This window comes from Mustela nivalis (assembly GCF_964662115.1).
Source record: "Mustela nivalis genome assembly, chromosome: 17".
Lineage (NCBI taxonomy): Eukaryota > Metazoa > Chordata > Mammalia > Carnivora > Mustelidae > Mustela > Mustela nivalis.
This window is the reverse complement of record NC_139036.1, coordinates 18780270-18807301: the sequence shown is the minus strand read 5'-3', so window position 1 is coordinate 18807301 and position 27032 is coordinate 18780270. Positions and strand designations below refer to the sequence as shown.

At 49.2% G+C, this 27032-nt stretch overlaps 1 protein-coding gene and 2 long non-coding RNA genes across 3 annotated transcripts in view; 2 read left to right on the top strand and 1 right to left on the bottom strand.

Moving 5' to 3' along the window:
- Positions 1-27032, top strand: part of LOC309851678 — a 355127-nt gene that overhangs the window by 302607 nt on the left and 25488 nt on the right. The window lies entirely within an intron of this gene.
- The window catches only part of NXN (nucleoredoxin), a 151834-nt gene that overhangs the window by 101254 nt on the left and 23548 nt on the right, over positions 1-27032 (top strand). Inside the window, exons 2-4 of the mRNA XM_082707162.1 lie at positions 23623-23740; positions 25344-25477; positions 25918-26018. Coding sequence (XP_082563288.1) covers positions 23623-23740; positions 25344-25477; positions 25918-26018 — 353 coding nt within the window. The remainder of the gene's footprint in view (positions 1-23622; positions 23741-25343; positions 25478-25917; positions 26019-27032) is intronic.
- On the bottom strand, positions 18646-20147 carry LOC309851703. The gene is made up of 2 exons (XR_014304883.1): positions 20113-20147; positions 18646-19350 (listed from the first exon to the last, which is right to left on the bottom strand). It is a non-coding gene; the product is annotated as an uncharacterized lncRNA (long non-coding RNA).

The window sequence follows — 27032 nt, the reverse complement described above, 5'->3', positions numbered from 1 at the left end:
GCGGGCCTTTTAATGCAGCTGTTTTGTACTGTAGTGATTGGAGTTTCCCTTTCCTTTTCATACCCTAGTATCTAGCTTTAATCCCCTCCCCCAACAGAGCTGCAGGGAACACAGCTTTTCTTTAGAATAAACATCTCGGGGAAGTTAATTTTTCACGTTTGTTGTTGTTCTTTCCTTGACATTAAGGAGCTTTTATAAGCAATTAAAACGAAGAGAAAACCCAAACCAAAAATTCCCCTAAACTGCAAATGACCTCAGTAGGGATCTCTTCCAGTATTTCTGGTCTTAACTCCTTTGGTGAGTTTAGGGAGTGCCTCCTGGTCTCACTTCCAAGTGACAACTTTTTGCTATTGGTAAATGTGGATAAACATGTCTAATAGATTCCATTAAACACGGTTTTGGGGTCAGATTGAGCAGCGTTAGCTGTAAAACTCGAGCTGAACAGGAAGTTGGATCTAAAAGCATTTCCTGGAATGACTTGGTCTTTTTCTTGAGTGGTGAATGTTCTTGGTAAAGAAACTCCCGGACAGTGGGAGATGGGATGTCCTCTGAACCGGATCCTTCCAGTCTTAAATCATTTCGTCAGTTCTTCCTTGGCGGGTGAAGCCTAATTTGACCGTGGCAGGGCACTCGGAAGGGAGGAAATAAACTCTGAAAATTGACCACTGCCTGCTCCTGGCCTGCGATGGGTTAAAGAGGGAGATGTGAGGTTTTCCCTGATATTTTCCACATCTCAGTCCTTCTAGCACCTTTGTGGTTTTGTTACATAGAATACCAGCTATATTACCATTTACTTACTATTTTTCTTTAAATCAACTCACTTTTAAAGTTTTGATTTGTTTCACTGTTGAAAGGGAGATGAGCAGGTGTTGGAGAAATGTTCATCATTTATTAGCATCAAACTAAGACTTTCCCCTAAGGACCAGAAGAAAATCGAAAATGGAACAGTATTTGATCCTGTTTTGATTCAGTGTTACTACTGAGCAGGGAATATTTGTGCCACTGAAAGTTGACCTCCATTGGGTATAGATAAGGAATTCTGCTTAGGAAAACCTTGTCCAGTGACAGATTTTTGACTCCCCTGCTGGTGTTTGGGATGGTGGTAACCACCGACACAGATTGCTTTTATGCTCAAGTTTTTAGACTGTCCTTGAAAACTAGGGGTTTCATAGTTGTGGACAAGGGTCTAAAAACGCCCTTATTTCAGATCAAGGCACTGGTGTTTCCTCTAGAAACAGATCACAGGCATACCTATTGCAATCCATGTTCAAAAAAGCCAGAAGATGTGACAGGATAAAAATAAAGGTGAGACACAATAAGCTAAACAAGGGACGAGATACATAAGAATTAAAATAAAAATAAGGGAGGAGAGAACAAAGAAGAATCAGCAGCGAGGCTAAAAATGTGTATCACGGTAACGGTACACCTGCTACATAGAGACGTAAGGTTATGCATGTCCTAACAGCTCATGTCACCCTCGTCAAGAAAGAAAGCCCTAGCAAAGCCCTGTCAAGAAAGAAAGCCCTAGCAAAGCCCTGTCAGACTCCCTAGCTGTGGTCCTGGTTCCTGGTGACCTCTGTGTGGTGGCAACTGAAGGAAGCAGCTGGTGGGGGTGGGGGGTGGGGGGAGCTGCTGATTCATATACAGATCAACCAAAAGCTGGAAAACCTCTAGCCAAAAACAGTAACTTTGGCTTTATTTATTTATTTTTTTAATGTTTTACTTATTTGAGAGAGAGAGAGCACAAGCAGGGGGAGTGGGAGAGGAAGAAGCAGAGCCTGCTGAGCAGAAAGGCCCCCACTCGGGGCTCCATCCTAGGACCCTGGGATCATGCCCTGAGCTGAAGGCAGCTGCTTAACACCTGAGCCACCCAGGCGTCCCTAACTTTGGCTTTAGAATAGTTGGTGTTAAGCCCTTCTGGCAACAGTTAATTAGCATAATCAGCTCTCCATTTGAGGCCATAAACTTGCACCATAGGTGGTAAAGAAGGCCTATCTGTATATTTTGTTCTAGAAGAGGTCTGCCCAGCTCATCCGAAAGTGTCATCATTAGAAACAATTTACAAAGAAGAAAGGCTAGAATGGAAATCTCTTCTGATCTGTTTGAAACCACTCCCTTAGGAGAACATTTCTGATTGTGACTCATAAATGATCACAGTACAGGATCTGGATGAGCCTCAGTAGCCCAGGGTTGTGTCCATGCCCTTGGCCTATGACCTGCTCCTATCCGAAGAAGAAGGGCTCCTTCAGAGCTACGGGTAATCTGAGATTTCTGATGGATCTGTCCCCAAGTTGGGAAAAGTGACTGGGGTATGAGGTAAAATCCCGATAAAACGTTGGCCTGAGAAACCCTGGCTCATTAAGCAAGTATCTCATCGGTACCTGCCGTCACCTCTTTGGCCGGGGATGGGTAAGTGTCACCAATAAACCCCCGTTTATTGTGGATGATGGGGCTGCTTGCAGGCAGGCCAGCTAGAGTGAATTTAGCCGTCCAGGGGCAGGCCAGGCTCTACCATGGAAACTGGGGGGTTTCTAGTGAAAGGCAAGTACTTAGCAAACAAGATGAAGCCCTGTGTTTACATCTGGAAGGTCCCCAGTGGAAAGCATGCCCTCGCATGAGGTAAGATTCTCCCCCCGCCCAGCGCTTCCAGTCAGAATGCTAGAAGCGAGGGCCGTCGTGAGAAAGCCAACCTGAGGGGATTTCCTGTTCCTTCTGTGTTTGCAAAAGCCTTGACTTTGGAGTGTCCATCTCCTCTTACATAGGGTTTTAGGCCATTTCTTTCTTCAGCCATTATTGAAAAGAATTTTGGCAGATGCAGGGGCCAGATTAGACCCTCTTATCTCCGTCTCCCCTCAGGGACTGCTGTCGACTTCCCTGTCTCACATGACAGGGATCATTCTCTGTTGGTTTCGATGCAGTTCTCTGGCACACTGGATTTGATTTGTTGTAGCACATACGTTCCCTGTGCCAAGGTACACAGAGTCTTCTGACTTAGAGGCTTGTTTTATGATTTTTTTTCCCCTTAAACTTAATTTATCCTACATATCCCATGGCAGAGCTAAATATTTGCGGGTGTTGGGCCTGCCAGAGCTGGTGGTATGGATCAGATGGGCCCGTGTCTATACTCGTTGAAGGATCAGGGATTGCCTCCTTCTGGGGCCCATTTGCAGAGAGCGCTGGACTAATTCAAACAAAACTTTTGAACAGACTTACGAAGAGAATCTATGGGATAAATCGATCCTAGGGCAGCAGTCAAGTTCTTGCTAGCCATAGGAAAGCTCTTTTGGACCAGATGGAAAGCCCTCCTTTCCCTCTGCTTGTAGCCCTGGGTATAAGTCTGCTGGGTCTCCTTGGGGTACAAGGGGTCCCAGGAGATTCAAGGGCTGAAATGAGCAGGGGGGACTGTGAAGGCTTTTAACCCTCTCTTTGTGTATAAAGAACTCTAAACTTTTAAAACTCCCCTCAGGTGAGCAGATGGAATCATTTAAAAATCCACTCAACTGGGGCGCCTGGGTGGCTCCGTTGTTAAGCATCTGCTTTAGGCTCAGGTCATGATCCCAGGATCCTGGGATCAAGCCCCACGTCAGGTTCTTTGGTTAGGGGGAAGCCCGCTTCTCCTTCTCCCACTCTCCCTGCTTGTGTTCTCTCTCTTGCTGTGTTTCTCTCTGTCAAATAAATAAAATCTTAAAAAAAAAAAATACTCAACTAAACAAAAACAAAAACAAAAACAAAACCCTCTCAACAATAGGGTTCCCCTTTCCCAGTACCCAGTAGGGCATGGACTTTCAAGGTGTGGAAAAACTGGGATGGAGACCAGCAAGGTATGGTGAGAAATGAGAATTAGAGATAGTGATCCAGACTCATTCGCTTACTCAGCAGAGATTTGGATTATGGGCGGACCTGGCGCCAGGCCCTGTGTCCAAGATGGGGCCTCTCAGCTCTGTCCTCTCAGAGCTTGGCAGGGCCATTGAGGAAGACGGGTCACATGTATCGTGAAAATCACAAGCAGGGCTAGGAAGGAGGAACGTCAGGACCTGGACGTATAATGATGGACCCGGGCTAAGACTCGGAGGGGGCAGTGGGCAGAGATGGCTCTCCTGAGGAAATGACATTTGGTCTGAGGTCTGCAGAATGGGTAAGAAGTAACCCAGGGAGGGAAGAAAAAAAAAAAAAGAAAACAAACCTAGTCACAGGGACTTATGTAGGAAAAAGCAGCTAGGACCCAAACTTTACTGCCTGGTGTAAGAATTGCCAGGCAGCTTCTTAAAATCTATCTTTTTGCATCTCACCCTCAGAGAGTCAGAAGTGGGGCCCAGCAATCTCTAGCCCCCCAGGGGATTCTGATGCAGGTCTTCCTAGAGGGAAATGCCTTAAACGTTGTTGGAGAAGCTCTTTGTTTTCAATGTGCCATTTTTCGCTGGAGAGGACTCCAGGCCTCCTTTGTCAAGGTGGATACAGTTAGGTTTAGCATAAATGTAACCCAACTGCTCAGGGGACCTTGCCAGCTTCCTGGTCATGGTGCGTTTTTTGTTTCCTTGATGGCAACCCACTGCTGTGGCTGAGGTGGGTTCTTGGGGGGTGGGGTGGGGAGGGGCTTGTGGGGAGGAGTCATTGTGACGACCCCAATGACAAAAGTGAGACCAAGCTGGCAGGGTTTCCTCCTTGGTAGAGGACTTTCTCTTTCTTTTCCTTTTCTTTCTTTCTTTCTTTCTTTCTTTCTTTCTTTCTTTCTTTCTCTCTTTCTTTAAGATTTTGTTTATTTATTTGACAGCACACACAAGCAGGGGGAGCAGCAGGCAGAAGCGCAGGGAGGGGGCTCCCCACTGACCAAGGAGTCTGATGCGGAACTCGATCCTGGGATCATGATCAGGACCTGGGATCATGACTGAGCTGAAGGCAGATGACCGAGCCACCCAGGTGCCCCTCTATAGAGCTTTCTGGAAGCAGTGGGGCCACGGTCAGCATGTAAGGTTGAGCTGGGCCCCACTAGATTCTTGTCCCCTTTTCTCATCACTGCCTCCATTGGCACAGGACCCAAAGAATTTAAAGTGACAGGACTGTTACTGGGATTGGAGTCACTGATTAATCTACATTATGCTTTTTCCATCCGCCGTTTCAAGTCTGTGCTTATATCAGGAAAGAGTGCTGAATACATTCTTCCTTTAAACCCCTGGAACGCTTGCTAACCTCCTTGCCAATAGAGAAAGCAGACCTCAGAGTCTTCTGCAGGCACCAGGGGCTGGATGAAGCTTAATAGTTCTTTGGTTTTTGTTCTTTTTATTTTGAAAATAAACTTATCTTCTGTTTAGTGGTACTGGTTTTCCATTTACAATAGCAGTATAAAATTTCCTTTCAAAATAAATTTTGTTTTCTAAAAAAGAGTGTTTAAAACCAGTAAATAAGAGTTAGGGAGTACAGACTGTCAGTGTCAAGTTTGTGACAATGATAGATATGAACAATGGCGTGTGGGGAATCTGCACTCCGGAAGGAGCCACTGGATTTTCTGTGTCTTTCTATCCTCTTTGCAACCCTCCTAGGCAAGAATGGCCATTTCCCCCAGTTTGCAGCAGAGATCGCTTTCTCAGGGAAGTAAAGGGACTTGGACAACCTGGTCCACGTCACCACTCTGCTCTCTCAGCCAGCTTCTCGCCGTGACTAGGGCACACAGTGACCACAAACGTTTCTGAGACCCCACCCCTCCCCTCCTTCCTCTGCCTGGTTCTTTGGGCATTTCCCCTTTCTGTCTGTGGCCTGGAGCTGCTCTCAGAGGAGCGGGCCGGGCTGACCCCACCCTTGGTCCCGACCTTTTTCATTTCAGCCTGGAGAACTTGGGGTCTTAATTGTTAAGTCACCTACAGCCGAGCTCAGGGGCCCTCGGGGGGTCTGGAGGCCAGTTTGAAGCTTGTAGACATTGAAGAGTTCAGTTCTGGTAAAGGCTGACAAGATTATTGAGCTCCTGAAAATGGTCAGCGTGTCCCAGAAAGTTCGAGCTGCTTCTGGAGAATCACTTTGTGTGTGGTTTCTGTTCAGCATCCTGAGTTCCTAAAGCCTTTGTGATTAGTGGCATAGTCGAGGTCTGATTCACTAGGACGTTTCTATTCTGAAGCAGAAAGGCAGTCTGGTGGCAACCTCAGAAACTATACACTCCCAGCCCCTTTCAGTTCTGTGGCACCAGTGGCTTCTAGAATCTAGAATCAGCTGGCGCACCTAGCCAGGGAGCGTCCGCAAAGCACAGCGCCTGTCTTGGAAACTGATGTCGGTGGCGACAGGCAGCGTCTGCTTCTGGATATCACGAATGCTGTGGTACCTTGGGAATGTGCTGGAAAGGACACTGGGGTTTTTGTAAGTGGCCATTCTTCTTGTCTGTAGAAACCTCAGGCTTTCCTCCCTCCTGACTCAGCTTAGGGCAGCGTCTTCTGGAGCCAAAGAGAATGCACAGCCTTTCTGGAGGGAGAGCCACCCCTCCACGGGGGGACCTCAAAGAGGGACGCTTCTCTCTGCAAGTTTGTCACAGTTTGTTCACGGTCGCCTTCCCTTTGACCCACAAGTCGGAGAAGCGGGCTGATTTTTCTCATGTCTGCATGTAGTATTTTTAAAAGGCTTCTATTTAAGAAGTGCTGTATCTTCCAGGCTGCTGGCGGGCATTGGTGGGCTCTGTTACCTTGGGCGAGTCGTCTTGCTTCCGTCCCTGCATCCATAGCACATGGAGGAGTGTCCTCCCCAGGGTCCTGGAATGCCATGGGGGCGACAGAGGAAGGACAGATGAGAAAGGGATTAGAAAGGGTTCAGGATACAACGCTATTTTGCTTTTCTCTCGCTGGTGTTTTAAGCGGTGAGGATGTCATGGTGCACACGGGCCCCCGTGCACACGTATGCATGTATCTGGCTTAGTTAGGGGTTGTTTACAAGGAACAGAAATGCACTCGAGCTGGCATGAGTGGATTGGGTTAGGCTCTCAGAATACAGTTGTTAATCACACGGGCATCCAGATTCAGGAAATCGAGTTCAGCTGGGAGGCAGAGGACCAGAATGGGAGTCAGAAAGCGGGCCTCTCTCGCCCTCCTCCTTGGGGGCTGCAGTTTCTCATTTCCTTCTCTGTTCTCTGCCGTCTGTTTTTGTGCCTGCTCCTTCTCGGTCACCTTCATTTTTCTCTGCTTGTCGTTGATCTAGCAAGTCTACTGCCTCCGCTTCACCTCCACCACTGTATGTCTAATCAGCGCTGGTCCACCTTTTCCCCATCCCTACCGCATTTAGAAAACAATCTTTGTTTGTCTTCTGGGATGAAGGGACAGGGCAGCTTGCCACCAGAGGGCAGGGACTAACGGCGGGTGGGGGTGGGCAGTGAGGGCGGGGGCGCTCTAGCAGCCCTGAGGGCTGAGAGGATCAATATGGCGCCTTCCTCTAACCTAGGCGTTACACGTTGGTTGGGAAGTTCTGACCGTACTGAATCTGTCTTTTATTTCTTTTTAAAGATTTTATTTGTTTATTTGACAGAGAGAGAGAGCACAAGCAGGGGGAGCAGTAGAGGAAGAGGGAGAAGCAGGGAGCCCTACTCTGGGACCACGACCCAAGCTGAAGGCAAATACCCAACCGACTGAGCCACCCAGGCTCAATTTCTAAATTAGCAGGAGAGGGTATGACTGGCCTCAGATCAGTTGTACACACCTGCTGCAGTCCCCTGTGGCCCGAGATTGGTGCCCATGGAGCTCACATGTCCCACTGTGGGGCTTGGGGGTGTGTGGGTCAAGGACCAGCATCCCAGGTGGAGTATCCAGATGGCAAGCAGGTTCAGGTACACAGCAGACTCCTTTCCTCCCTTGAAGATCCCCACACCATCTGGCACAAATACTTGGTAGGTTTTCGATGCTCAGTAAATGTCTATTGATGAGTAAGCGACTAGGCATATGCATGGTATAGATCTGAGGTTACTCTGAGCGGTGTCTTAAAGTGTGACGCTTGATGTCTCTAGAAAACTCCCTCGCCCCCTGCCCCCCCGCACCTCTGGCCATGTCCTGTCCTCGGACGCTGCTTCACCCCAGTTCTCTGGCCCTCCTAGCAACCAGGGACATTCTTGCTGTTTTCTTCTTTCTCTTTACCATCTGAAGCCTCAAACTGAGAGTCGTTAACCAGCGAGGCCAGCTGCCTGTGTTTCTTCTCAGTATGAAGCATTTGGAACCAATTGTGCCATGGCCCCTTTGAGTTAGCTGTTTAGAAGTAAAACAACACACACTAATACTTCATTGTAAAAATGTCTTTCCGGCCAATATCTTGGACTTTTGTGTTTCTGTGGAAACGCCCATCTATATTTCCTGCTTGGGTTTTTTTTCCCCCCCTTTTTTCCTCCTAATGGACAGACATTAACCTGGCAAATAACTACTATGTTTTTAAAAATTCTGCTGATGTTAAGCAAGCAGCAGCAGTTACCTTTGGAGATAAGAAATCAGCTTTCAGTAATTGGACATAAATTGTTGGTGGCTGACATCCTGTTGAGAGTGACAGAGACTGCAAAGACCCTCTGCTTAATTAACGATTTCGTCTCAGCCCTTTCACTTACCCTGTTTCATAACAGCTCTGTTTTAGCAGAGAGATGTGGATCGCCAATATTTCTTTGTAAGAATTGGGGAATGTAATACGTTGTTCTGTATTTACTCCCATATTTCTTTCTATATTGGATGTGGAGCTCTGTTTTGTTTTGTTTTGTTTTCCTTATTCTACATGAATCACTTGGATGCATAAATTCAAGGACATTTGTTTGCGGCTCTCATACATCTGTCTTGAATTTCATCTTTTCTACCCAGTCTTCTACTTTCCAAACAATTTACCTCCCTTTTTCTCTCTCCCTGCTGTTCCTCCTTTCACTGTGGACCCTTTCATTTCAAGAACTGGCAGAAGGGACCCGTGCAAGCCGCAATCCATTTCTATATAAAGGCCTTGGGGGGCATGGTGATCACAGCTTCTGAAGACAGGACGCGACTCCTTTCACTCAGGACACAGCTGGTCCATGGCAGGGTAACTCCTGCCGCTCCTAAGAGCTGCAGCAGAGCCTGCCGAGTTCCCGGTGACATAATGGCATTCCTGTCATGGCCCAGTCCAGTCCAATTTACGGAGCACCTTCCTGTGCCAGGCTCTGCACCGAATGGGCCCCAATGACTGTCCTCTTTGATCTCCCCCACCGCCCCCACCAGACTGGGAAATTTCTCACATCATTGTAAATGTTTCCTTCCCTCCTCTTGTCGTTTGGCCCAAGCACTGCGGGCCTTCCTGAGGCAGGAAAGTGGTAACAAGGAGTTTAACTGGGCACTTGGAAAGTTCTGCCAAGAAACAGAGCTTTCCTGTAGCCAGTGTGTGTGTGTGGGGGGGGTGGTTTGCACAGCAAAAAAAACCCCAATGAAATAACAATCAGCTGGGAAATGGAAAGGAGTGCTCTACTGAGTGCCAGTGGCCCCGCCATGGATCAGGTACAAACAGTGCTGAAATGCTAAACATTTCTGTAATTCGCACAAACCACACTTCCTGCCCCTGTTTTCATCTCAGGAGTGGACATGGAAACGCTCAGCCTGCGCTGCCGGCCTGTGTGTCATAGCACTGGGGTTAGGAGGGGTGACGCCGTCGCCGTCCCAACTGACTAGAAGCTGCGGGAAGTTTCCAGCCTACTGGCCTGATTTCTTTTTGGAAAGCAACTTCTTTAGTAGCTGTTTAGGAAACTACAGTGAACGGGGAAAAAGCAGACACCAGCTCGGCTTGTTTTTCATGCCGCGTCTGTAGAGTCACATGCGAGAAGCTGAGAAGCTGCCTCTTTCTTGACCTGAATGTCACCGTTGTCACCATAATCATTTATGGAGCGCTGACTATATGCAAAAGTAACAGGAGATTTTATTACCTGGGAGGGATGTGTCTAGTGAAGGACACATGAGCCCGTCTTTTGATTTGGAGCCCTGTGAAGGTGACGGGAATAGGCCTTCTGGAAGGATGGAATCCCCACTTGCTGTTGACTTGGCAAGTCACTTCACAGCCCAAAACGCCCTTGATTCCACGGTGTGCAACATCTGCCTCTTTCTCATCAGAGCTTTCCACTGTTGTACGTGCTTCAGGGGGGCTCTGTCATGTGCAGTGTTCATGTTGGATGTGTCATTCTAGTGCTGAGTGAGAGTAGAAAATCAGAGTCCGGAACTCCAAGATCATGGCTTGTCAGCACCCCCAGAATGGAGGAGGCTTGAGGGGAGCCCTTTTTTTAAAAAAATATTTTTATTTATTTATTTGACAGACAGAGATCACAAGTAGGTAGGGAGGCAGGCAGAGAGAGAGGGGGAGGCAGGCTCCCTGCTGAACAGAGAGCCCGATGCGGGGCTCGATCTCAGGACTCTGGGATCGTGACCTGAGCTGAAGGCAGAGGCTTTAACCCACTGAGCCACCCAGGTGCCCCTGAGGGGAGCCCTTTTGTCGTGTCCGGGACCTTGCGCTAACACCATCACAGTGGTCGTCAGGGGCGAGAGCTTATTCTGTTTTCAGATGAGAAAAGGCTTCTTAGCATGGATTTTTTTTCTTTTTTTCAACAAAATGAAACAAACCTTGCTAACTTACTTTTTGCAAAGTCCCTTGGTTGGATTAGTTGAAGTGAATTGATGGTGTCTGCCACCTTCCAACTAAGGGCGAGGAATGGAGAGATAGTCCTGCCCCGACAAGTAACTTCCTCAGCAGAATCACCACATCTACAAGCCATGGCATGGCACTCTTCTTTCCACATGGTCCTTATTTTGAGAGTTCCTTTTTTCCTTTTGTGTTTCCTTGCAACCTTCTGGGTCCTATAAAAATCTGGTGTGCAGACACTCAGGATTTATTTCTCTGTGGTATGAACTCAACATTCTGGGTTGAACTGGTGTGGTGACACGTCTCTCAAAGGAGGTGGCAGATTGGGGATCCCAGCATTCGAGTAAAAATACACTGCTCCCAACGAACGTGGGCCAACTTGAACTCTTTCCTGATTATATCAGCAGAGGAACCTCAGTGACACAAGCTGCAGAAGCCCCAGCTCTACCCCCTCATCCCCCAGGACCCTGGAGCCATTGCTTCTGGGACCAGGACATGATCTCTCAAGATTCCAGTCTGATTCTGGCTCCTCATCCTGTCTCATGGGCAAACTCCCAGCTTCTTTAATCCTTCTCCCTCTATAGCATTTGGCCCTGGTCTGTTATTACTAGCCACCCTCTTACTATTCCAAACCACTCTGCCCAGCTAGAGGTTTTTTGCACCAGATGGGGCTTTAGGAAATCCCCCTGTCAGCTTGTGAGAGCTACAGCATGGGGAAACAGAACAGCCTTTCCCTCCGTCTGTGGTGTCGGCCAGAAAGAACTTGGCAGCCATATGTTCCTTTGTACTCCCAACAAACTGCTCATCTCCTGGCCTGTTGAGTCATTAGGGCAGGAAGTTGTATAGCAGAATCAACGAACCTCTTTAATTAGTGTTACAAATGATACCAGGTTCCAAGGTTGCAAGCATTGAGGAACGAAATTCTCCAAGGCCACAGGGAACTAGAGCGCCAATGAACTATGGGCAGAGGAAGGAAAGAAATATTTTGCATTTCAGCAATTTTGAAAGGGCAAGAAGAAAATACTAACATTTTTGTGTTTATGTTGTGTTTATGTTGGTGGACATCATTTAGAATCTTAATAATTTGCTGTTGTTGTTGATTGAGGCCGATCCCAAGGTGTGGCCTTCTGCAAGGACGTTTGGTGACAGAGTTGGTTGGTGAGTGAGTTCTGAGAAAGAGGGAGGAGGAGGCCACTGGGCTTCAGCTCCCTGCGGACTTCTTCCGCTGCTGGTTGCATGTGGGATGCAGCCTCCTTCCCATGCTCTTTGTCACCAGACTCACAAGATGGGGGCCCACTGCCGCTAGACCCGGGTCTCCAAGCCGTGGGGGACACTCCTTTTTTATTTTTTAATTTCTCATGCCCACCCACATGGCCACCATCAGCCCCCCTTGCGCCTCAGGTGCTTGTGAGCGTTTCTTAGTCAATTTCTGTCACTCCACAGAAAGAAGGGTCCACAGACTGGGGGGGCAGCCTGCAGTGTTGTCTTCATTTCCACGAAGAAGGGGAGCTGTTGCCCCACCCCCAGCATCGTTGCTGGGGAAGTAGAGACTCCTCTGCTCTCCCTTCCTTTGTCAGGCTTGATCTGCTTACCTGCTGGTAGAAGTTCTCTCTCTCTCTCTTTTTTTTAAAGATTTTATTTATTTATTTGACAGACAGAGATCACAAGTAGGCAGAGAGGCAGGCAGGGAGAGAGAGGAGGAAGCAGGCTCTCTGCAGAGCAGAGAGCCTGATGTGGGGCTAGATCCCAGGACCCTGGGATCATGACCTGAGCCGAAGGCAGAGGCTTTAACCCACTGAGCCACCCAGGCACCCCAGCAGAAATTCTCTTGTAGAATGTTCTCATCCTGGCTCCCAGTGGACCAGGGCCGCTAAGCTGTCCCAATCACCCAAGTCTATGACTCCCTGTTAAGTGCTCTTGGCAGTGTGACTGTGTGCAGAGCCCTTGCCCTCAGTGGGCTTTCTGATGTACAACCTGGAAGGGCACATGTTAGACGTGTCCTCATGTGAGTGCTTGCTGGGGGCCAGGGGCCGTTCTGAGTACATACGTGCGTGATTCTCCCAGGAGATGGGTACTACCGGACTGTTTCACCATTGAAGAGCCAGAGGCTTGGAGAGACCAATCTGGCCGAGGCAGCAGAGCAAAGGTTCCAGTGGATGCTGTCTGCACCCAGAGCCTGAGCGCTTGCTGGCCACACTGCTTCCCACCTCGATGCAGTAAAGCTGGGGGGCTGTCAGAACGTAGCGATCCCCTGGGAGAAAGGATTAAGGGATAGTGGTTGGTTTGTGCCCAAGACCGTGTGTGGCCCTTCAACCTGGGAACCAGCCGTGCATTTGACAGTGCGCTGGAGTCGCAGGATAAGGCAGAGGCTGGCTTGCTGTGGACGGGTGCGGCGTGTGCTGGAGGGCTGGCCGCTGCTGAGGAGAGACAACTCTTGAATAAAAGGAAGTGCCATACCATTCCGGCACCTCTCCAACCAGGGGCAGAGCGATTTCTGTTGTAAAAGAATTCATGCAGAGCAAGGTGAGGCTCACAAGAACTTAAGTCCGCACAGCACCAGTGAGTGACTGGCATTCCCTCACTCCGTCAGGCTGTCTCCTGGCCCGGTTCCCCTACCTGTGCTGCAAGTGCTACAAGGCCAGAGAAGTCGTTTCCTCCACCCCCTCCGCTAGCATAGGAACCAGCAGCTGACCTGGGCACTAATAAACAGGAGTTGGGGGGGGTGGTCACCACATTTTTCTCCCGCTGCATCCCCTGAGATGGAGCAAACCTACCTCCTGCACCGTGTCTTCCTTCCTCTTGGCAGTTGCTGTGATCTGCCCTGGGCCTGGACAAAGTAGTCATGGTTCCACCCCCCCCGCCCCGCCCTCCCTTTTTAAGATTATGTATTTATTTACTTGTCAGAGAGAGAGAGCAAGAGAGCGCTCGAGCAGGACCAGGGAGAGCGGCAGGCAGAGGGCCAAGCAAGCTCCGTGCTGGGCAAGGAACCCCATGTGGGGCTTGATCCCAGGATCCCGGGATCCTGACCTGAGTCAAAGGCAGATGCTTAACCAGCTGAACCACCCAGACGTCCTGTGTTTCCATCTTTTTTTTTTTTTTTTAATTGTGGTAAAACAGATAAAAGGTAACATCTGTCAATGTAATCCTTTTCAACTGGTAAACTGTAAGATTCCTGAAGGCAGACCCAGTATTTCACCCCCGTTGTTTCTGTCTTGCAGAACTTTGATTCATGCTGGCAGGCAACGAGAGCCAATATTGGATCCCATAACCCAGCTAAGTCAGTGATCCGTTGGTTAGAAAACTTACCGTTCTGATATTTAGAGTAATGAAGGATCAATTTTTTAATGTCACTCCAACCCAGTCTTGTCTTTTGTGTTTAGTACAGCCTTCAGTGGCAGAGATGATCCCAGAAGGAGGGTGTGTGGCGCGTGTAAGGCCTGATACCTGTGCCTGCGGGAAGCAGGTGGACGTGTTCTTTCCTGAACCTCACACTCTGTGACCCATGGGGCATGGACCCTCTTTGGGAAGGAGCTATGGTGAAGGGAGCATTGATCATCACTCCAGGTTCATGAGTGCAAATCCTCGAGGAGGACTTTGGTTTCTCGTCCTCAGCCTGGCCCATCGCCTGCCTCTTTCCCTTGGTCTCACCTGCTGGTCAGTTCTCTGTGTTGGCTTCAGGCAAAGGAGAGGTGGGAAGATGAAGAGGGTGCAGGAGTCTAAGACCCCATCAGAGAAAGGGAGAAGAGCTCTAATTCCACCAGCACTTGTTTTGAACAATTTGTTCTTCAATTTAAAAAGCCTTCTGGGCCTCCAATTGTCCCAGGGCCCTGGGAAGAGTCTTAGACGTCAGGGGGCCCTTAGCTAGTGGTTAGCTAGGCGTCTCGTCTGGCTGGCCCCTCCACAGTGTGCCCTCCCTTCCAGTCCTTCATCCCACTTGGTCACCCATCATCCATTGAACACATAACATGTATCCGGGCGTGAACTTGGCCAGCCAACAGCTGTACCAGGCTAAAATTTCAGTCACAGGACAGATCATGCTGGAATCATGCCTCAGGAACAAGGTTTCATCTTACCTCTGGGAGAGGGTTCTGCTGGAGCACTGAGAGTGATCCTGCGATGACAGTAGTGACAACAGCAACAATAATAGTAATTGATAGTAATCACAGCAGCTAACTAACCCTCTAGTACCCCATCCATGCTGGCTCTGTCTAAGCACTTCATGGAACATAATCTAAATCTTCACAACTTCTAGCCAAAGGTAGAGGTGTTGTTATCCCCATTTTTTTTTTTTAAGATTTTATTTATTTATTTGTCAGAGAGGGAGGGTACACACAAGCAGGCAGAGTGGCAGGGAGAGGCAGAGAGAGAATCAGGCTCCCTGCTGAGCAAGGAGCCCAATGTGGGGCTCCATCCCAGGACCCTGGGATCATGACCCGAGCTGAAGGCAGCAGCTTAACCCACTGAGCCACCCAGGTGCCCCTGTTATCCCCACTTTGCAGATGAGAAAACCAAGAGAGAAGTGAGATAGCTTGTCTGAGGTCACCAACCAGCGGGTGGCCAGAGCAGAATTAGATCTGGCCAGTCTGGGCTCCAGAGCCTATGCTAAATAACCTGCAGCCTTATGGGCTGCCTCCAGATTGTGTGTGGAGGGCTTCTTTTCTCTCCGACTGTATAGATAATGAACTTCAGTAGTGTTCATTTAGGAAGGGTGGGGATGCTTTTAAGGCTTTGTGGTCAGCAGTTGGTGGAAGGGCACGGGGAAGCCTTGCCTAAGAAGGCTCTCCGACCTTGCCAGGGAGCTTGCTGATGAATCTTACATCTGTGTTAGCTTTGGGTTTGATCCCATAGATTTGCAGCAGCTGTTAAGTAAAAACTTGGACCCCCAGTCAAGTGCAAGGCCCAGACCTCGGAACGAGAGACAGATTCTGAGTCACCCTCCAGAGTTGGGGCTTCTCGGAAATCGCCAGGTTGCATTTCCCTGTGGCATCTGTGGGTGCTGACAGATTCCTCCCCGTGTGTCAGAAGCGCTCGGCTTTCGAGCGTGCCATTTTGCAGTTTGCCGGTTCCCAGCCCTGTCCCTTTTGATATTTGCTTCATTGTTTCGTGGGTCACTGGAGAAGCGTTCCTGGCCGGCATTCCTAGGATGATAGCTCCAACCACAGCCTCGGCTTTGCTAACCAGAACCAGCCGCCAGCCGAGGAACGGGAACTTTCAAGTAACTCAATAGCCCATTTTGTCATCCTTGTTGATTTCTGCCAAGCTGAGCTAATACTGTCTCTTCTGCCTTTTTTTTCCCATCTCATCTCTGTTGCCTTGCTTCTGAATCTGGCAGACTAGTTCTAAGCCCTTAGATCTCTGTGCCCAGAGGGTTTGCTGCGACCTCTTCTGCCCACGTCACCTGGCCTCTGGGCAGCTCCGAAAGGAGGTAGCACAGCCAGTCCGACTATCGTCGGACTGAACTCGGGGTGGACGTTTGGCCAGATGGTCACCCGAGACAGGGCAGGCACTGGATATGAACATCACTCGTTTGTCTCCAGCTGCAGCCATGCCAGCCAGGGAGGCCCTGTCCACATGCTGAGGTTGCTGGGAGCCTTTTCTCTCCAGTGTCTGGTTCAAAGGCTGCGGGGATGGGGGTGGGGCGCAGCCAGCCTGGGGTCCTCCCTCCTCCCCAGCACCTCCACCCCAGGCACACTGCATTTGACCCCGAGGTCACCTGCCACAAGGTGAGGAGGCCAAGCTGAGAGTCCTGTCCGAACCACACGTGTCACACGTGTCAGAGTTCTGAGGAACGAGAAGAGCAGAGTCCACGGAGTCTACTCAAAACAATTTCCAGATGCCCCTTGAAAATCTGGAAGTCCAAAACGGAAGGGCAGGCAGAGGAGGGGGGTGGGGGGAAGCCAACAGACTTCATAAACCTGGCCTCAAAATAGGTATGTGTTTTGGGGCACCTGGGTGGCTAAGTGGGTTAAAGCCTCTGCCTTTGGCTCAGGTCATGATCCCAGGGTTCTGGGATCGAGCCCCGCATTGGGCTCTCTGCTCAGCGGGGAGCCTGCTTCCTCCTCTCTCTCTGCCTGCTTGTGATCTCTGTCTGTCAAATAAATAAATAAAATATTAAAAAAAAATAGGTATGTGTTTTGCAGAAGGTGCTCATGGCAAAAATACCACCTCGACAGAAGGAAATCCCATTTTCCAGGGAGTTCTATATACAGCCCACTAACTATGTGTTTGATTGATTAACTTTATAACAGAGCTGACAGGAAAATGTTTGTTTTTTTTTTTTTTTTAAGAGGAAGCTGACAAGACAAGGGGGCAATAAGCATAAATTGGATGCAGACCCTAGTGACGTGTCCCATGTGTACTGTGCTTTGGTTTTCACAGCGTCTCCTCCCCTGTCACCTCACCTAAGTTTCAAATTCGACCCAAGGCGTGGGCATTACTGCTCCAGGCAAGCAGGCGTGACCCGCCTAAGCTCCATAACCGTGTCTCCTACTGACGCCCACTGAGAGGTCAAGGCCGGGAGGTGAACCCGGCCTGCTGGCACCCATGTTCATTCTGCACTGCCGGATTTCCTCCCAAGAAGGAGGAGCTCTAAGAGCGTGAGAAGGCCCCGACTCTGGTTCCTGTCTCTGATGAAATGCTCTAATATCACACCAGGAAGGAAGAGGAACTCCTTCCTTGGAGATCCTTAAAACTAAGTGCAGTCAGGGGCACCTGGGTGGCTCAGTCGGGTAAGCGACTGCCTTTGGCTCAGGTCATGATCCTGGAGTCTCAGGATCGAGTCCTGCATCGGGCTCCCAGATCAACAGAGCATCTGCTTCTCCTTCTGAGACATCAGGGGGCCCTGTCTCATGTTCTCTCTCTCCCTCATTAAATATATGAATCTTTAAAACAAAGAAACAGGGTACAGTCGGCACTCCGTCCTGGGTGGTTCTGATCTTTAGCATCGTGAAGGCAGAGGATGAATTGGAGGCCGTGGGCAGTAGTTGGTTCCGACAGAGTTCAGGAGTGTAGCAGCAGCGTGGGACCAGGATATAACCTCCCACTCTTCACTGTTACATCATCTCAGAGTTTAGGCAAATGCTGATTTTTATTAGAGGGAGTTTTATGGATGGGGCACTATCGTAGCTCTCTCAGTTGAATCAAGGTCAAGCCGTGCCCTACGAGGAACTCCCAAGATGGTGGAGGTCATCATCTGGGGTCCATAGGCCACTTGGGATCAGATAGGTTGACCGCAGCCCTCAGGGAGTTCACAAAATCTGTGAAATGACACACAGACTTTTTTTGTGAATGTGCATTTTTCTCTGGGGAAAGGATCTGTAGCTTTTATCCTCCAAAGTGTCCACAACACCAAAATGGTTATGAAACCTGCTTTAAGAGGCCTCTTTGAAAACCGTTAGTGGATGTGAGATGTCACACACACTTGAAAATACACAAGGGTGAGTCTTGGGATCATTTCTTCAAGCTCTGGCATTTCTCCTTTCCAGTCAGCATAAGAGAATCATCAAAGAGGACCTCTGTGACTTTTCTAACATAAGGTTCACTTTCTGACTGAGGTATCAAAATGGACATCCTTAGAAAGATCATTCCCGTGCCTTCTGCACTGACTCAGAGCAGGGCGGTCGTGATGCGGCAGCCCAAAAAGGACGGGCCTGCGCAGTCTGTGCATCACCTGTGAATGCCGGAAGTTCCTCAGTAAATCATTTTTCTATAAAATTATATCATGATGTATTAGTCTACAGAAGGATGGACTTTGCAGTGTCAGTGATGAGCATCATTACTTTCCATTGAACCAGTGGGCCTTTATTTGGAAACAAAAGATCCAACAACTGTGGATAAAACATAAGCCAAGACCTCCTGTCTCCCCTGAGCCCCAATGAGAAAGAAAGGGGGGGCATACGTAGTAAGGAGGGAGGGAACGGAAGGGTTAGGGGGATTCTGAAGAGGTTTCTTACCTTTCCAAGAAGGATACTAAGAGAAAAGAATGATTTCTGATGATTAAGGGTGGGACGGAGGAAGGATTTTCTAGTCCTTCTGCCTACAGGAGGGACCCAGAACAAATTGTTTTTTTTTAATTTGTGCGGGGTAGTGAGACAGCATCTTTGTTCTTAGAGTCTTAAAAGGTATTGTACTAATGCCCGTAGGGTATCACCCGGCAGGCCAGCCAACCTGCAGGTCCCCCTTTTATTATGTCAACTGGGGAATGGCCCTGACTCACACTGGGTTGGCTCAGCTTCTAGGCGCTAGGTTGCCTGGGTACCAGAAGCTACCTGTCCTTTAAAAAGACCTAGCCAGTAAGCCAATGCTTACATTTCAAGTGCAATGTGGGTGCCTCTATTCTAATCACAACAAATCTTCCATTTTTATATTTCAGGCTCACAGGCTGCAATTTACTTTAGGGAACAGTTGGGCTGCCCCTAAAGAAGGTCTGTAGCCAGATGCTCTTTGTTTGTGGGAGCCCCAAGGCCTGGGAAAGATGGTAGCTGGGATCCCTTAATAATAAGTGTGACCAGGGAAGATTTCTTCTAGGAAGCCAAGGATGGTTTAACCTTGCAGTTAAAGACTACTAATGAAATACATTGCAACAGATCAAAAGAATAACCATGTGGTCTCCTGGGTGGCTCAGTCAGTTAAGCGTCTGCCTTTGACTCAGGTCATGATCCCAGGGTCCTTGGATCCGGTCGCATGTCGGGCTTCCTGCTCAGCGGGGAGCCTGCTTCTCCCTCTCCCTCTGCGTGCCATCACCCCTGCTTGTGTTCTCACTCTCTGTCAAATAAATAAATAAAATGTTGGGAGGGGAAATACCCATAAAGTAGCCATCCATTCCTGGTCAAAAAGTAATGGGAGGCTTTTTTTTTTTTTTTTTTTTTTTGGTGAAATAGACATGACATGAAATTTACCATCGTAACCATGTTTAAGTGTACAGTTCAATAGTGTTATATATATTCACATCAATGTGTAGCCAGTACCACCATCCATCCCTGTAACTCTTTTGATCTTGTAAAACTGAAATTCTAGGAGCACTGGGGTGGCTTAGTAGGGTAAGTGCTCGACTTTTGGTTTTGGTTCAGGTCATGATCTTAGGGTCGTGAGATCGAGCTGATACTCCCTTACGCGCACGTTCTCTCTCTCTCTCTCTCTATCTCACACTCTCAAAGAAGTGAATCAGTTTTTAAAAGAAAAACACTGAAACTGTAAACCCATTAATGCCACATTTCTTCCGTCTCCACCGTCCACCAGCCCCTGGCAACCACCATTATAATTTCTGTCTTTACGACTTGGACTACTCTAAGTACCTCATGGAAATGGAATCACACAGTGTTGGTCTTTTTGTGACTGGCTTCTTTCACTTAGCGTGGTGTCCAGAAGGTTCATTCATGTTATAGCATGTATCAGAATTCCCTTCCTTTTACAGCTAAATAATAATCGTGTAAAGAATATCTCACACCAAGGGCTGAAATTACATATGATAGTAAAAGATCTATCCATTACGATCAGGTAGAAAAGTTAGAGATGCTTGCTACTTACTGTTCTGTTCTGGAAATTCCAGCCAATCTAGTTCTATAAGAAAAGGAAAGAAATGGTATAAAGGTTGAAAAAAGAAGCTAAAGTTACCTTTATTTACAAATAGCATGGCTTTCTATGCAGGCTCCAACGTGCTTTGAAGTAAGAGTATACTCTACATTCAAAAGTTAGCTGTTTTTCCAGCTCTGTCTTTCTATTTATGATCTCGATCCCACCTTCTGGCCTACTCACCAGCTTTGTTCCTGGATTTTTCCTTCTCATCAGTTTTTTCCTGATCTGGATTATTCCCAACAGCATATGTTAAAGTATCTCCCATCTATAAAATATCCACCCCCTGACCTCATCTTTAAAATATCCTCTCTCTGACCTCATCCTGTTTTTTTCCAGCTACAGTCCTGTGCTCTGCTCCCTTTACAGCAAAACTCTAAGGGAAAGTCGGCTGTTGTCACCACTTTAGCCTCTTCTCTGCCATTTTCTTTTCCCCTGTACAACCTTTCCTTTAATTATTGTCCTCTGCTAGGTGTCTCGTGTTGGCAAGCAGATTCGAGTCTGTCTGGTCCCCCTCCCACTCCAGGTGTGTGTCCTGGACAGAGCAGCACCCAGGCCCTCTGTCTTCCATTCCCTCAGTCTTTCATCCTTGCATTACTGATTTCTTGACTGGTCAAGGTCGTGAATCACCTTGGTTGCCATATCCGCTGGTTGGTTCTCTGTCCTCATCAAACTCAATGTCTCAGTGGCATTTGACACAGGAGTCTAATCTCTCCGCCCCAAAACACTTCTACCACCTGCCTTTTGGGACACCAGAGTCTTCCTGTTTTCCTCCTCTGTCACTTGTCACTCCTTCTCAGTCTTTAGTGGGTTGCCCCTGTATCTGCCCGGGAGTGCCTTTCCATCTGTAGCCGTGTCCTATCCTTGGAGAACCTCATGCAGGCCCGTGACCCCTGAGAGCTTGCAGGCAGTGATGATTTCCGATTTATATCCTACTCTGTCTCCTATCAGGGGTTGGTACTCAAATGTCGTTTCTTCAAAGATAGCCTTCCCTGATCTCTCTCTGAAGTAGGTACCACTACCCCCCTCAGGATGCCTTTGCTCTTAGCCTGCTCTTTTTTCTTTTATTCAAGTATCTGAAATTACTGCTCTAGTCTTGTTTGTTTTGTTGTGTGTCACTCACACTAGAATAAAAGCTCTGTGAAGTTGGGGCGCCTGGGTGGCTCAGTGGGTTAAGCCTCTGCCTTCGGCTCAGGTCATGATCCCAGGGTCCTGGGATCGAGCCTCGAATCGGGCTCTCTGCTCAGCAGGGAGCCTGCTTCCTCCTCTCTCTTTCTCTGCCTGCCTCTCTGCCTACTTGTGGTCTCTCTCTGTCAAATAAATAAATAAAATCTTAAAAAAAAAAAAAGAAGCTCTGAGAAGGCAATGACTTCATCTGCCTTGTTCTTTCTTGCATCTTTTGTGCGGAGTTAAGGAGGGAGGTTAATGCTAAGTTGGTAAGTGCCAGTTAGTATCTGCTGAGTGCATTTTAGCACTCACCAGTCACAAAAAAATATGGGGAAGAAACAGTGTGCTTACAATAGTGAGACATGAGATGCCTAAAGATCAATGAGTAAAAGATAAGCAACAAAAACAAGGCTTCATTTCTTCCTGTCAAATTAAAACAGCAACAACAACAAAAAACTAACACTGGTAAGAATACTGAGGAATGGGCTCTCTCATTGACCGCTGGTAGAAATGTGAAGCTGTCCCAGCTTTCATAAGTGGTGAGTCATGGCTGATTTTTATCTTAACTTTTATGGTTTGCTACATTTCTCATTGTTTCCAATCATTACTTTTCTTTCCCAGTAATTACTTTTTATTTTTTATTTTATTTTTTTTTTTTTAAAGATTTTATTTATTTATTTGACAGAGAGAGATCACAAGCAGGCAGAGAGGCACGCAGAGAGAGAGAGGAGGAAGCAGGCTCCCTGCTGAGCAGAGAGCCCGATGCGGGACTCGATCCCAGGACCCTGAGATCATGACCTGAGCCGAAGGCAGCGGCTTAACCCACTGAGCCACCCAGGCGCCCCAGTAATTACTTTTTAAACCAGAGAAGTCACTTCATCTTCCTCCCTGCCCTCTTTCAAGCTTATTAACCTGGCTGGATCCTCGCACTAGCGAACTTTCGGAGCAAACCCAGCAACAGGATGGTCTTGTTCTGTCATTGAACAACTTCTTCTTCTTTTTTATTTTTATTTTTATTTTATTTATTTTATTTGACAGACAGAGATCACAAGTAGGCAGAGAGGCACAGGCAGAGAGAGAGGAGGAAGCAGGCTCCCTGCTGAGCAAAGAGCCCGATGTGGGGCTCAATCCCAGGACCCTGGGATCACGACCTGAGCCGAAGGCAGAGCTTTAACCCACTGAGCCACCCAGGGGCCCCGAACAACTTCTTCTAAACATGTAGACGCTGCAGCCTCTATCAGGTTTCTCTGGAATGATGCAGCTCTGGGCAGTGCAAACGACGTGCTCGAAGGGCTGGTTCAGAAGCCCACTGTGAAGGCGGGACCCAGCCAGTTGGAGGTGGGGTCCCACAGCCTTTCCTGCCAAGACTCAGGTCTCCACAGACAGGGGAAGCCCTCACACTTCTTGGTATATACCCCACCCGACTCCCTTGCTGCTCGGGATTGGATTGAAAACAGTAATCTGCTCTGTGCAGCTGCACTTCTGGTGCCTGCTTCCTTTGGACACATCCGTGCCCCATTCTGCCAATGCCCAGGCGGCCGGCCCCCTTGCCTGGGCCCCCGGCCCCCGGAAGGGAGGCTGCAGTTAAATCACCAGTGGGCCATTCTTCTGTTTCCCCTGGTTTCTTTCTTCTCTGGAGCCACCTTGGTAGTTGGACATTTTGTGTAATTATGTCACTCTCTGGGCTTGGCAGTCAAGTTCCAGAGCGCCCAGTGGCCCACCTGAATGGTGTTCACCCCGATGGCTGAGAGCACAGGAAGGGAGCCGGCCCCCACTCAGCTCCGTGTCCTGGGCTGTTCGCACAGCCATCCTCAAGAGTCTGCCAGTAGACTGTGGGTTGTTTTAAGTGGCACCGAGAACTGAGGGCTGGGGCTGGCTCAGGATGCTGCTTCCCCCTTGTTTGTGGGTGAGTGGCACACACGGACACTGCCGGCGCTCCAGGTGCGGGAAACCGGTTATTTTTTTTATTTTTATCTTAACTTTTATGGTTTGCTACATTTCTCATTTTTGTCCCCTCTCCTTTGGGGCTCAGGGGGCACAGCAGAGCCGGGGAAGCAGAGGAGCGCCTGCACGCTCAGAAGGGTTGAGAGGCACCGACAAAAAGCCTCCCTTCCTGCCTGGGTGGGACTCAGAAGCCCTGCCCTGCCCCAGAGGGGCCCATGGGTGCATGGGCCTGCAGCTTCGCTTGTTGGTTGATCTGTACTTCAGTGTGTTCACCGCTCGGGCCTGAAGCGCACAAGGGACGCTGCAATTCGTGTGGCTTGGACTTAACCACCTGTTTCACTGTTCTTCTTACAGCTTAAACTTTGGAACAAATACCGCATTTCCAACATTCCCTCACTAATATTCCTAGACGCCACCACCGGGAAGGTCGTGTGCAGGAATGGGCTGCTGGTGATCCGCGATGACCCAGAAGGTAGGACCTTGACGTGGCCATCCCGGACTCCCCGCTCCGTCCCCCTACCCTGATTCGTCCCCAGTGGCAGAGATCATGCATATGAAATGTCTATGAGCGGGTTTACTCGGCAAGAGCGTATGGCCATGAGGAAGTTACAGTATTCTCCAGGTCACGGTTAAGATTTTTAAAGAGATGAGAATGTCTCTGCTGGGGGCTTTAATTCATGGGCCAAAGGAGATGGAATGGGAAAAGGGAAGTTCGGTTTTGAGGGCTGAGTGAGAAGCCATGAGAGCCCGGAGACGGACTTCGGTGCTGTGTCCATAGTAACTGTCACCTTAACAATTAGAGGCGGACTCGAAGGTTGTGGGCTTTTTGTCTTTTTAAACTCTCACCATCGCAAAGTCACAGTCTCTGTGTCGCTCTCCTGGCCCCGGAGGTGACTGACCTCATTTCTTGGTGCTGCTCAAGTCCCGCAGCGTAGGCCTTGCTGACTAGCCGGGTGAGCGGCCGAGTGCTTATCACCGTCCTGCTCACTGGCTGTCCGAGCTCTGGTTCTCTCCCTGCCGCACTGGAGCCCTCAAGTGTCGTGAGGTCTTCCCTTCCTCACTTCCTGATTAGGGGATTCAACCCTGGTCACGGATTCTTCCGGTAAAAATTTCACCTGCTTCAAAGAATAGCCCTCAGTTAAAACCCAGGCCTGGTAGAACCCAGTCTTCACTTTCTCGGATCACACACACACACACAGACACAAGCGCATGCACGCACATGCACACACACACTCTCTCTCTACTCTGAGCTGGTTAAAAATGCAGAGTTCCCAGCCCCACCTCCAGAGATGTTAGGGTCCCTTTGTTTTGTGGTGGGCTTGGCCACTTGCATTTTTAACCAGTCTGTGCTTCTCCCATCTCCCCCACCCGAGGCAATTTCTGAGGCAGTGGTCCACGGACCACCCCGTGAGAAAACACTGTTCTGTTGCTCTTCCTGCCTGGGGCTTACGTGTCATCAGAATGTAGAACATCTGGGTTGAGTGAGTTTTACTCTTTCCTTTGACTGGATTTAATTCTCACTGGGTTCCCCGGGCCCCAGCCCAGACCAACCGCATCAGAATCTTTGGGGGTGGGCCCCAGGAACATCGTATTTTCAAAAATTCCCTGGCTGACTCTAAAACGCCGTCAGAGTTGGGAGCTGCGGAGGTTCCAGGGCTGGACTTGAGGAAACTCCATGAGGCAGTGATTCCCCAGCCTGGCCCAGCATCAGAGACCTACCCGGGGAGTCTCTTTGGCCATGTTTTGGACATACCTCTTCAGCCTTAGCCCCAGATTCCAAGACTCGGAATGTGACCCAGGCTTCCGTAACTTTCCAACCCCCCACCCTGCCCAGTAGATGGGCCCTGTGATCACCTGGGTTCAGGAACCACTGTCTCAGAGGTAGGTGGGGCTCTGCCACGAATGGATTCCACCTGTGTCCCTGTGTTTTAGCCCCAGAGTCTACGCTTGTGTTAACAAGTACTAGTACTGTTTGATGGTAACGCTGTCGGGCTGTGCCTCTCCGAGGTCTCTTGGGCCAGAGGCGGTAAGGAAGAATCTTAACAACGTTCTCACCATCTGTTGCCTGTTTTCAGGTTTGGAATTCCCTTGGGGACCTAAACCCTTCAGGGAAGTCATTGCAGGGCCCTTGCTTAGAAATAATGGACAGTCCCTGGAGAGCAGCAGCCTGGAGGGGTCTCACGTGGGAGTCTATTTCTCCGCACACTGGGTGAGTGTTCAGTCCAGACGGAAGGGAGCGGGGATGTTGCCAGCAGGGCCCATCGTGGTGGGCTCTTGGAGGTGTTACTGCTCGGGCACGTCTCCCCAGTGTTCTTACCTCCTCCGGTACCTGACGCATTGTTGGCATGTTATGGGCGCTTATTATTATGAATGATGATGGCAGCAAGAAGATGACTTCTTTTGACTGGTCTGAAAGGATAGTCTTCCTGACCCCTTCTGATGAGGCTTCCAGCAGTCTCTATGGGGGGTTTGTTTGAACTGCCGCCCCTTGGCATGCCCTGTGTGGGTGGGATGCACCCATGAATAAGCTGGGTTTTGCTCTCCCAGTCCTATTTGGGTCCTGCTTACCCGGTCTCTCTTGGCAAGTGGCTGGGAAATGGGAAGGCCAGACCCAGCGTCAGGCTGCAGGATCCCCCTTTCCTCTTGCAGTGCCCACCCTGCCGAAGCCTCACCCGGGTCCTGGTGGAATCCTACCGGAAGATCAAGGAGGCAGGCCAGAAATTTGAGATCATCTTTGTTAGTGCGGACAGGTAACGCGAGCTGGGGCGTGTGGCTATGTGGTTTCCTTTTCCAGAGGTGGTTAACATGCGTTTCTCTGGCCTTACCATCTCCTCACCTCCCAAGGGTAGAGTGTGGAGATGGGGGTTGGGGAAGGCTTATGTGGGATGATTGGCAAACGGAGAGATACATTTCAGATTTCCTCACACAGCTGTCTGAAGGGGAGCCGAGAAAAACCTGTCCTTGCTGTAAATGTTGAGGCCTGTCCACTTCCAGCCTGGGTCATTAGAGATCAGGATGTGATTTTCTGATGTGTTCAGCGTTTTGGATTACGATGAAAGGGCTTGGAAGGGAAGGATGGGAAGGAAAGAGCCAGAGGCTCATGAAATTTGACACCTGTCTGGAATGGCTGTGCCACAATTTCCCCTCACTCTGGCCACATGCTTGGCCTTGGGGCTGTCCTAAAGACAATAAGGGTGAAGTCTACTCCTGGAGCATGTCAGGTCCTTTTCACTGCGACTTCCTCTGCTTCAGGCCCTCTTATTAGTTTTACTCATCAATGACCCTCCTTCATCACAAAACCCCAGGTCCCATTCAGACCGAGCTACCAGGTGCTCCTGCTTCTTAAGTCCCTGTTCACAGAACATTCTCCAGGATGCCAGCACACCGAGGGCCTTCTGCTCTTTGTTTTTGTTTTTTAAAGATTTTATTTATTTATTTGGCAGAGACAGAGATCACAAGTAGGCAGAGAGGCAGGCAGAGAGAGAGGGGGAAATAGGCTCCCTGCTGAGCAGAGAGCCCGATGCTGGGGCTCAATCCCACAACCCTGAGATCATGACCCTGAGATCATGACCCGAGTCGAAGGCAGTGGCCCAACCCACTGAGCCACCCAGGTGCCCCCCCTTCTGTCTCTTTGAAGTCTGCACTGTGCCGTGCTCCATCCCCAGATCCCCATCTCTGCATGGGACTGGGGATTAGATTTGAAGGCATAACCCATGGAGCAGTCGCTTTTTTAAAGCTTAAAAAAAAAAAAAAAAAGTCTCTGC